This window comes from Megascapheus bottae, chromosome 26 (genome assembly GCF_031878675.1).
Source record: "Megascapheus bottae isolate mThoBot1 chromosome 26, mThoBot2.hap1, whole genome shotgun sequence".
Lineage (NCBI taxonomy): Eukaryota > Metazoa > Chordata > Mammalia > Rodentia > Geomyidae > Megascapheus > Megascapheus bottae.
The window spans coordinates 18,066,150-18,078,039 of record NC_143534.1 but is presented as its reverse complement, the minus strand read 5'-3'; the positions used below and the strand labels follow the sequence as shown (position 1 = coordinate 18,078,039).

At 38.9% G+C, this 11,890-nt stretch overlaps 1 protein-coding gene across 5 annotated transcripts in view; it reads right to left on the bottom strand.

Moving 5' to 3' along the window:
- Positions 1 to 1,785: 1,785 nt before the first annotated feature.
- The window catches only part of Acbd5 (acyl-CoA binding domain containing 5), a 30,655-nt gene continuing 20,550 nt past the window's right edge, over positions 1,786 to 11,890 (bottom strand). For all 5 annotated transcript variants that reach the window (XM_090319038.1, XM_090319039.1, XM_090319040.1 and 2 more), the window contains 5 exons: positions 9,280 to 9,544; positions 8,688 to 8,887; positions 7,626 to 7,670; positions 6,983 to 7,089; positions 1,786 to 3,689 (listed from right to left, as the gene is read on the bottom strand). In XM_090319038.1, coding sequence (XP_090175164.1) covers positions 3,674 to 3,689; positions 6,983 to 7,089; positions 7,626 to 7,670; positions 8,688 to 8,887; positions 9,280 to 9,544 — 633 coding nt within the window. In that variant the 3' untranslated portion in view covers positions 1,786 to 3,673. The remainder of the gene's footprint in view (positions 3,690 to 6,982; positions 7,090 to 7,625; positions 7,671 to 8,687; positions 8,888 to 9,279; positions 9,545 to 11,890) is intronic.

Below are 11,890 nucleotides of genomic sequence, written 5' to 3'. Positions count from 1 at the left end.
AGGCCAAACTCCCAGCCTGTGAGCTGATTTTTTGATGCAGAATCTTTACCGTTTGCCATTAGACACCTGGCATGTGCAGCTACAGTCACCTGAAATTCTGCTACCAGGTTTGGCATGTTGTAATGACATTTATAGATATTAAATGATGTGCTGTCTAAATTTCGCCAAGTCATAAGCTCAAATTCTTGTTAAGAAAAAAAAAAAGGGAAGAAACAAGAATAATAAGAGAACACTGACCACTCAGAAATCTGCTTTTTTTTTTTTTTTTTAAGAATTTGTCTCTTTGATGTAAGCATCTTTTAGCTAAAGCCAAAGAAGAAGCACCAAACAGGATTTTTTTTTCTTTTTGGTCAGTCGTGTGACTTGAACTCTAGGCCTGGACGCTGTCCCCTAGCTCTTCAGCTGAAGGCTAGTGCTGTATAGGAAAAATTTTATCCTTGTCTTTCTGCAGGTAGGATATAAATTCTCTGTTACTGGAGACATTAGAGTTGTAGCCAACCATCAGGACCAGAATATAGAAAGTGTCTATCTATTTACCCTCCCAAAGTCCCTCACCCTTGGAATTATTTTTCCTTGTCCTATCCTCTCTGCAAATGTTTTGTTCTTTGTTGAAAACACTATGTAAACCAGAGTTGTTGTTGTTGTTTTATGAAGTGCGAGAGAAAGAGTGAGTACTGGGGCTTGAACTCAAGGTCTTGTACTGTTTACTCAGCTTTTTTGTTCGCAGCTTGTGTTCAACTATTTGACCCACACCTCTCACCTTTTTCTGGTTAATTGGAGATGAAGTCTGATTTCTCTGTCCAGGTTTGCTTGGAATCATGATCCTCATATCTTAGCTTCCTAAATAGCTAGGATTATAAACATGAGCTACTACTGTTGTCTACCCAGCTTAAATGAAGAGGTTTTAGCCATATCTTTACTTTCATTTTTCCCCTGAAATATAAGCATGGGGAGCTGGAGTGTAGATTAGTGGTCGAGTGCTTGCCTAGCATATATGAAGACCTAAGTTTGATTCCTTAGTAGTACAGAACTTTTAAAATATTACCACTGCCAGCTGCTCGTGACTGCTGACTTTCTTGCTTGAGCTGGTTTCTAGTTGCTCTGGATGCTGAAAGCTCAGGATCCTATTTGGGCTGGCTTTAAACCCTTATCCTCAGATTTCAGCCTTCAGAGAGAGTAGCTAGGATTACCAGCACTTATATCTTAAAAAAAAAAAAAATACAGAAGGGGGCTGGGAGTTTGGCCTAGTGGTAGAGTGCTTGCCTAGCATGCACAAAGACCTGGGTGCAATTCTTTGGTACTACATAAATAGAAAAAAGCTGGAAGTGGTGCTGTGGCTCAAAGGGTAGAGGTCTAGCCTTGAGAAAGCCCAACAACAGTGCTCAGGCACCGAGTTCAAGCCCCAGGACTGGCAAAAAAAAAAAGAGATTAACAACATTTTTACCATTACATGTTTAGTTATATGCATTAAAACCAAAATTATTTCACTAAGTTATAAGACCAATGGTATATATTCAAGATGTTTAAGAGTTTATTCAGCCAAGCATGGTGGCTCACACCTGTAATCCTAGCTACTCAAGAGGCTGAGAGATCTGAGGATTGAGGTTCAAAGCCAGCTCAGGCACTGAAGTCTGTGAGACTCTTATCTCCAATGAACAACCATAAAACCAGAAATGAGGTATGGCTCAAGGGGTAGGGCGGTAACCTTGAGCTGAGCTCAAGGACAGCGCCCAGACCCAGAGTTCAAGCCCCACAACCCACCAAAAAAAAACATGTCATTTCTCATTAACCTTTTATTTTTAATTCAGTTTTACAATAAGGAAACAGAAAAGTTGATCATTAAAAAAATACAATAGCTGTCAATTTAAGATTCAAAATGAGGTTCTTATTAAACAAAACATTAGTACTATACCCTATAATTACATCTTTACTTTTATATACAAGACCTGTGTGTAAAGTGCTTTTCAAACTATAAAATAAAACTTTGGAATAAGATGCAAGTTATCCCTAGGAGTTAGTTAACCTTGACTTTTGTAATGTTTTTAGTCTTAATTTGCATTTCACTCATTTGTAGACTCAGAAAAAGCCACCATTTTCTGATACCAAGTTGATATCTAATTTTCAAAAAGAAGCTCTAATCCACAGATCTAAACTTTATTTTTTCACATAATTCAGTTTCTTGCTTCATTTTTTTTCTAAGCAAGTAGAGGATAGTTACTTTTTCAACAATAATTAGTAGATCCTTTTAGGCAGACATATTATAATCAAGATGGGATTTAAATTTCTTTCTTTAAATCACCAAGTTACCATGAAAGAAAAAGAGTTTAGGTAAAGCAAATTGTGTTTTCATACTTTTTCTTCAAAGCTCTACCTTGTACATAAGAATTGGATTCTTTCTCTTTTAACACTCTGAACACAATGCTAATGGCAACATCGTACGTACCTCGAATGCTGAAACCATTTGCTTGAAAAACTTTAAACCAAAGAAATCAGTAAAGTACAAAGAACAGCAAAGTGAGCAGGAGCTTAGGAAGGTATAGAGGAAAAACAATTTTCCAAATACAGTTTTCAAAGATCTTGCTTTTGGTCTAAAGATGAAGCAGGGTGGGATAGATAGACTTAAATTTCCATTATTTAGACATGCCTTACAACATGGAAGCATATAGTCCATTCTCTTGAAAATCTGTCCAGTACTCTTGTGAAGTAGGTACATACATATATTATACCCCGAAGGAAAAACTGAGGCACTAAGAGGTTAAGAGTCCAGTCTGTGTGGTTCACCAGTTGCAGAAAGTGATTTTCATGTGTCCTTTATAACCTTGGTAAAAACAGTATAAATAAGTTTTCATTGTATATTTCAAAGCACCCTATGAAGCAGAAACTAGATATCCTCACAGAAAAAAATGATTATAAAGGAAGAAATGTATATGATTAAATTAAAATCTTATTAATCATGTGCAAGCCTGGAATATACTTTTAAATCTACACTAGGATTTAAATTTTTTTTCATTCTTCATAATTTACATCAGCAGGTTACGTATGTTTGGTGAATTATTTGCAAAAATTAGTGTAAAGGACTCTGATTTTTAGTTATGTTGTCTAAACATCACTCTGAGTTATAAGTGTCCAAGAAGATTACATCCTGCCCAGAAAGGAGCCTAGAAGATTCTTCTTTTGGCAGTTTCCTACTACTTGGCATAGCCATCTGTCAATAATATCAATCAATTCAACCTTATTTGAAATTCATACTTAGTTTGCATTCTTTCTCATTTTTAGTTCAGAAAATTAAAAATTAAAAATATTCTCTTATATATCTGATCTTATAATCACAACTGCCTTGGGAAAGCAGCTTATATTTTTCTATGGGACATAATCAGGTAAACATTACCAATAATTTATAACGTAATGTCTCTCAAGTTCAAGAGTAGGGTAAATCCTTGTATGTTTCTTAGATAACCTAATTGGGACTGATTATTCAAGTATCAGCGATATGAGTCCTTAAAATGTTATTATTGTGTAGTGCAAAAAATATATATGTATATATGTACACAAACCAAATTACTGGACAACAACAACAAAAGAAATGTAATTATCACAAACTAAGATTTTCTTGTGAATTCCACATCCATTTCATTCTTAAGTCATCCAGGCCCAGCAGTCTTCTTGGGTAAAATTATTTCTTCAGTTTTCTTTAAAAAAGAAAGTAAAAACCAATTTCCTATGAGAATAATGTAACATGAATATGAAGCACATCTCTACCAAAGAATGTGCTGGATAGTAACGGCAACATTTCAGTTTAAAAAAAAACACACACATACAAAGTTACAAATGGTAGTATGACTTTGCCCAATAAAGAAGCGACAATAACTTGTGTCAATTATTATTATTATTTTTTTTTTGCCAGTTCTGGAGCTTGAACTCAGGGCCTAGGCTGTCCTTGAATACTTTTTGCTTAAGGCTAGCACTCTGCCACTTGAGCCACAGCACCACTTCTGGCTTTTTCTGAGTAGGTGGTACTAAGGAATTGAACCCAGGGCTTTGTGCATTCTAGGCAAGCACTCTGCCAGTAGGCCACGCTCCCCACCCAACTTCTGCTAATTTTATCAGATTTATTTATCCATTTGTAAAATGTATAGTGGTAGAACTGAACCTGGGACATCTTGCATGCTAAGTTTACACTCTACCACAGGCTATACCATCACCACTCAGTTTTGTCTTTGTGTAGTATTTTGCTTTGTTTTGTTTGTTTTTGGCTCTAGGGCTTAAACTCAGAGGCTGGGCTTTATCCTCGAACTTCTTTTGCTCTAGGCTCTTTGTCTATCTTGATAAACAGACTTACAGTTAGAAGACTGACAGATAGATATAGGGCAGATTTTACTGATAGCAGACTGAATGAGCTATCTGTAAGAAAGATAACTTTGTTAACAAAGACAACAATCTGTGAAGGCTTAACTGCTATAAAATCTCCATATTCTCCTTAGCACTCAAGATGCCAAAATGCCTGAAACTCTGGTTACAAACTAATTCCTCTGTGTAGAAATACTCTTATGCAATCCCCTTGGTGGCAGGAATGTTTTTTTTTAAATAATCAGATTATTCCTTGCCTCTGCAGCAATCCTCTTAGTTATACCAACTTGGCTTCAATGACAACATAAACAATCAGATCTTTTTTTTTTCACCAAACAAAAGATGATCCCTGAAGCAGGAAGAAAATGAGCCCAAGAGGAACAGCCTTAAAAAGATAGACACAGGCAAGACAGATGTGGGTGGTTCTAAAGACCATTTGCCCGAGAGCTGTAGTGCCTGACATTAAGTAATACTTATTAAAAACCCATGTGATATGGATTGCTACACAGTCATTTGCAGACTTAAAATAGGGTGCAAAATTTGGTTTTAGAATCCCCAGTCTTCTAATACAATAGAATAAACAGAAATGATTACTTTTCAAAACCTCAGAACTGAGCCGGGAGCATGGCCTAGTGGTACAGTACTTGCCTAGCATGCACAAGACCTGGGTTTGATTCCTTGGTACCACATACTCAGAAAAGGCCAGACATGATGCTGTGGCTCAAGTGGTAGAGCCCTAGCCTTGAGAAAGACCAAGGACAGTGCCCAGGCCCTGAGTTCAAGCCCCAGGACTGGCAAAAACCTCAAGCTTCAAGCTCTTAAGACATTTGTGGGTATTTTTTTTTTTTGAGGGGGGTAACAGACCAAAGACAGAAAAAATAACTCAAGTTCTAATACTTAGCACTGAAGTAAACAAATGAACGAAACGCTAAATACTTAAAACAGAATTGGTAACCCCAAAGATAATTTCCCTGTCTCTCCCTCCCTCCCTCCTTCCCTTCCTTCCTTTTTTTCCCAGTCCTGGGACTTAACTCCTGGGACTTGCATTTTCTATGTATGTGGTACCAAGGAATTGAACCTGAGTCTTCATGCATGCTAGACAAGCATTCTACCACTAGGCCACACTCCTGACCCAATAACTCTTCTTTTTAAGGCAGGATTTTATGTATCCATAACAGTAGGAATACTATTTAGGCTGGGGGGCAGACAGACAGTACTAACAAAAGTCAAATCCATAGGGGGAGGAAAGAATCTTCATGTGTAGCCAGTAGGAAGGGTGTTGCTTGGTGAGGAACAGAGTGAATTAAGTCCTGCTACCTTTTCTGTTTTCTGTGAATTCCCCCCTCCCATTATCCATATTATCCATATTGCTCAAAGTGGTAGAGTGATAGCTTTGAGCAAAAAAGCTAAGGGACAGAACCTAGGCACTGAGTTCAAGCCTCACAACCAACAAACTGAAAGGGGGGAAGGGTGAACAAGACTGAAATAGCTCATTCAACATGGGAATTTCGGTCTGTCCATATGGTAACTGAAGTATTAGAGCATTGCTTAACCCTTTTACATAATAAGAATAGCACACTATAATCCTAGAATGTAGGAGACTGAGGAAGGAATACTTAAGAAACTTGTAAATATTTAGATTGATAGATTTTTGAGACTGTGTCTACTACACATTCTTATTACTGTCCCATTGCTTTCGCCCACATGTTGTGACTTCTGTGACATGGTGATGAAACACTGAACACACAACTAGTGGAGCACTCAGAAAATACTGGCCTATCCACCCAACAATCAACAGTAATTTGGTTTCTACAGCTTTCAGCTAACAATATTTTTTAAATTCAAGGAATTTCTTGGCCTCCAGTTTATTTCTGACTAGAGAGCCTCAAGGCTCTTATAGAGATTTTAGTCTGTTATTATCAGACCTATTTGAGTTACCTCCTGTCAAACCAAACTGGCATTCTATTCTCATAGTAATCCCTAAATCTAGATACAAACGCCAGGTTAACATTCTTCAACTGTCAATTTCTGTATTTCAAAGGTAGATAGAAAATAAGCAGCAAGTGTTGTTTGTTTAGCCCTTCCTGTTATCATCACAAGGCCCCAAAATAAGCATTAGATTTTAAGAGCATTATTTCCTCAAGTCATAACCCTTGGGGCTGGGAGTTTGGCCTAGTGGTAGTGTTTGCCTAGCATGCACAAAGACCTGGGTTTGTTTCCTCAGTACAACATACAGAGAAAAATCCAGAAGTAATGTCTTGGCTCAAGTGGTAGAACGCTAGCCTTGAGAAAGTCCAAGGACAATGCTCAGGGCCTAAGCTCAAGCCCCAGGACTGGTAACCCCCCCCCCCCCCAAAAAGAAAGAAAAACAAAAAGTCATAAAACCTAAGCATAGAGTCTTTACCTTATTATGTAAATTAAAAATGTAAAACTCAGATGTTTATAAGTGAAAAATGTTCAAGTCTAACAAGTACTCAGAAATCTAGTAGATATTTCGCAAGTTTTGTCACTTCAAGATCAATTTGAATGTTCGGTCCATGAACTAGATCTACTTCCTCAGTTGCTGCCTAAGTACTGTCTACTGTATGTTGTACGAGTTTATATACCATTGCAAAATATTAAACTATAGTATTACCTTCTTCTTTGATAATATAAATGCACCAACCACTGGGCAATGAAAGGCCATATAATAGCAAAAGTTAATGCACCAGGAGACATCTCAAAGGGCCACCATGATGGTTGCTGAGGGAGGGAAACTGTCATTAGTTTACTATTACATACACAAACTTAAAAACACAGCAGAATTTTATAAATAAAACCACTGACAAATCTTACTCCTGATATAAAGGGAAGGTATTTATTCCAGAGCATAATTCAGCACCCTGTAAAAAATACTTAAACATATCCCAAAAATACTTAAACATATCCCAAAAGACTTTTGTAATTGTAATGATTTAAATGGTATATTTTATTTGAAAAGATATAAGTAGCTCATATAATCTAAATCTGTTGTAAATTGTATAAAACCCTGACATTCATTCATTCATTCATTCATTCATTTATGCCAGTTCTGGATCTTTAACTCAGGGTCTGGGCACTGTCCTTGGGATTTCTCAAGGCTAGTGCTGTACTACTTGAGCTACTGCGCCATTTTGGGCTTTTTTTCTGCATATGTGGTACTGAAGAATCAAACCCAGGGCTTCATGCATGCTAGGCAAGCACTGTACCACTAGGCCATGCTCCTGGCCCCTGACAGATTTTACAAAACCATTTCTTACCTTTGAGGAGGACTGGTTACTAGTCTGCAGTGCTGCCGATTTTGCCTGTGAATACAGATCAAAATGACTTAGACTTGATAAAATGAAAAAAACAAACAAACATACATTGTGTGTGTGTGTGTGTGTGTCATGGGGCTTGAACTTAGGCCCTGAGTACCCTCTCTGAGCATTTTTTGCTCAAGGCTACTAGCACTCTTCTACTTTGAGCCACAGTGCCACTTCCATTTTTCTGGTGGTTAACTGGAGTGTCATGGATACCCAGGCTGGCTTTTAACTGTGAACCTCAGATGTCAGCCTCCTGAGTAGATAGGATTACAATTGTTTGTTGGTCAGTATGGAGGATACTCCTGGGCTTCACAAACATGCTCATCACATAATCTACCAGGGAGCTATATCCTTATCCCTTTTCTTGAGGTGCAGATTGGCCTTCAACTTACTGTGTAGCCTGGGCAGGACTTACACCTGCAATCCTCCTTTAACCTCCCAAATAACTGGGATTGCAGATATCTACCACCATGACTGGCTCAAAAGCAGGACTTTTTTTTTTTTTTTTTTTTTAATTGTCAGTCGTGGGACTTCAACTCTGGGTCTGGCTACGCCCTACCCCTGAAGCCACAGCATCACTTCCGGTTTTTTGTGGTTAATTGGAAATAAGAGTCTCACAGACTTTAGTGCCAGTGCTGGTTTGGAACCACAGTCCTCAGATCTCAGCCTCCTGAGTAGCTAAGGTTACAGGTGTGACCCACTGAGCCCAGCCAGGATTTTTTAATAATAAACTGTAATGCACTAGTAAAAGTTTCATTATTAGTTCATTGAACTGCAGCAATTATTTTTCTGATCCCAGGTATCTGATCATTTCCCACAATGGAGTACTGCTATTTTATGTTCTGAAAACTTCCTGTTATTTTAAGTGGTATTTAGCTTTTAGGGCAGTATTTCCAATAGATCCTTTTTACTGTTCATAAAAACCCCCAAAATTCATGATTTCTGTAAATCTAAGCAGCACAGATTACACAATTTTACAAGGATCAAGGAGTGAAGAGACCAATTCAGAAGCCTTACCTGAGAAGCAGTAAGAGTTTCCAGTTTATGAAGTCTCTGAAGGACATTCTGCATATCTTCCTGCAATCTCATGAGCACAAGAGCAATCTGCTCATTGAGGCTGCCTCTTGACCCTCTGTCTGAACCCCAGCGCTCTCCATCACCTCCACTTCCCATCTGCCGGCCCTTGGATCCTTCACTCAAGTGTGGAGTTCTATGTCCTATTTTAAGGCAGTAACACAAGTTAGACTTAAATGAAACTTACAAAAATAGACACTATATTCACGTTCCTGTTATTTCTTTAAAGCTTAATGTCCAAAATAGAATAAAAGCAACCATGACATAACTTTTAGGATTAAAGAAATACATAGCCAGGGGCTGGGAGGTTGACCTAGTGGTAGAGTGTTTGCCTAGTATGCACGAAGACTGGGGTTCAATTCAATATCACATACATAGAAAAAGCCAGATGTGGTGCTGTGGTTAAAGTGGTAGAGCTCTAGCCTTGAGAAAGCCCAAGGACAGGGCTCAGGCCCTCAGTTCAAGCTCCAGAACTGGGAGGGGGAGGGGGAGAGAAAGAAAAAAGAAAAAGCACAGTGGGTAAGGTGATACACACCTCTTCCTCTTCTGACAGAGAACTCCTCAGTCTCACCAGCTCGCTTCTCACGGTGTGGTGTTCCACTGTTATTTCTGCCATCTTCTCCTCCACACTTTACTTCACCTTTTCCTTCAACTGCTTCCATTTGCGCATTCCCCATGGTGCCATTTCCAGGAAGTCCTTGACCGTCTTCAGGAACACCGCCGTTTCCCAAGTGCTGATTGGGATGAGCAGCCAAGTCATATTGGAAGGGTCCATTATTTGATGTCAAGCTGTCAAAAGACTACAAATATAAAATGAAGCTTCATTAAAAGTGAACATAAATTGTTTTGGGTTGTTGGTTGGTTGGTTGGTTGCCAGTCCTGGAGATTGAACTCCAGGGCACTTTCCCTGAGCTGCTTTGTGCTCAAGGCTAGCACTCTACCACTTGAGCCACAGCACCACTTCTAGCCTTTTCTGAGTAGTGTAGTGAAGATAAGAGTCTCACAGACTTTTCTGCCTGTGCTTGCTTCGAACCATGATCCTCAGATCTCAACCTCCTTACTAAGGATTACATGCATGAATCAGTACCCAGTTGACATGAACATAAATTATACAGTGTAAAATTTTCATGGTGAAATAAATAATGTTTTTCTAAACTGGCAGTTTTGTGTTATTGTTGGAAATATTCTTTTCCTAAAAGTTTGTTCAATCTGTATCTGACTTCCTAGATACAAAAAAAAAATGTGGTAGAAATGAGGAAAAATGTGAGGAAAAAATGGAATCTAGAGGGTTGGTTTTTTTTTATCATTTATTATTTTCAGTTTTCACTCATTTCAGTTTGGCCTATTTATCTTTTTTTGGGGGGGGGGCTGGTCTTCGGCCTTGAACTCTAGGCCTGGTCCCTATCCCTAACCTCCTTTTGCTCAAGGTAAGCACTGTACCACTTGAGCTACAGCACCACTTCCAGCTTTTTCTGTGATTAACTGGAGATAAGTGTCTCAAAGACTTTCTTGCCCAAGTTGATTTTGAGCCACAATACTCAGATCTCAGCCTCCTCAGTAGCTAAGATTACAAGTGTGGACCACTGGCCTTCAGCTCTCTTTATAAAAGTATGTGTGTTATGTGTGCATGCAAGCACACACATGTGCACACACGTTATGTAGGTTCTGTGGCTTGAACCCAGGGCCTCTTGTTTTCACTCTATTTTCTTGATCAAAGCTGGTGTTCTGTTATGTGAATAACATCTCCAGTCCAGCATTTTGCTGATTAATTGGAGATACAGTCCCTTGGAACTTTCCTCCCCAGATTGTCTTTGAACATCGATCCTGTGGGTCATAGCTTCCTGAGTGTCAAAGATTATAGGTATGAGCCACTGGCACATGGTTTGTCATTGTTTTGTCCATCTGTGCTACTCCTTTGACGTTTAAAGATTCTTTGGAGGTGGGTAGAAAGGCCCACACCTGTCATCCTAGCTACTCAGGAGGCTGAGATCTGAGGATCAAGGTTCAAACCCAGCCCGGGCACAAAAGGACCTGAGACTCATCTCCAATTATCCTCTAGAAAACAGGAAGTGGAGCCTGGCTCAAGGGTAGGGCGGTATCCTTGAACTGAAGGACTCAGGGACAGTGCCCAGGCCAAGTTCAAGCCCCATGATGCACACACAGAAAGTAATTCTTTGGGGTTGGGAGTTTGGCCTTGTGGTAGACTGCTTGCCTAGCATGCATGAAGACCCAGGTTTGATTTCTCAATACCACATAATAGAAAAGCCAGAAGTGGTGCTGTGGTTCAAGTGGTAGAGCAATGGCCTTGAGGAAAGCCCAAAGGACAGTGCTCAGGCCCTGGGTTCAGCCCCCAGGACTGGCAAAAAAAAAGGGGGGAGAGAGGGTAATGGGTACCAAGACATATGAAAGGGTATCAATGTATGTGAATTAATGCACCTTCTATCTGGCAAATATCATGTAACCCTTTTATTAATTACAATAAAAAATTAAAAAAGTTTTTACCTGCTTTAAAACAAATTCAACTACATTTGTAAATGAAAAGAGGGAAACACAGAAAGTTAAAAAGCATTATTTCAGGAAGGCAAAAGATAAATGACAGATACCTTGAACTAAATCTTTAGTTCAACAGGAGTGGATAGGATCGATATAAAGATGGCAAAACCAGATATTTTTTCTAAAATAATTTTATTATTACCAGAAAGTTCTTACAGAAAGAAAAATTATAGACTTTCTGTGATCTTTAAAGGATTTTTTCTCGTTGTTAAAACTTAACTAAAATTTGATTTTTCCACTGTGTGTGAGTGTGCCAGTACTGGGGCTAGAACTCAGGGCCTAGGCATTGTCCCTCAGTTTTTTCACCTAAGGAACATGTTATCCCACTTGAACCACACCTCCACTTTTGGTCTTTTGGTAGTTAAGTGGAGATAGAGGATAAATGTCTCATGGGCTCTCCTGCCTCAGCTGGCTTCAAATCATGATCCTCAAATCTCAGCCTCCTGAATAACTAGGTTACCCCATGGGCCACTGGCACCTGGCTTCTACTAAAAACTGTAGTACAATGGAGTATAGTCAATGTGAGACACAGATTTATTTGTTTGCAAATTATTCCATTTCATTAGTCAAAGTTTTCATCAAGGTGCTTACAT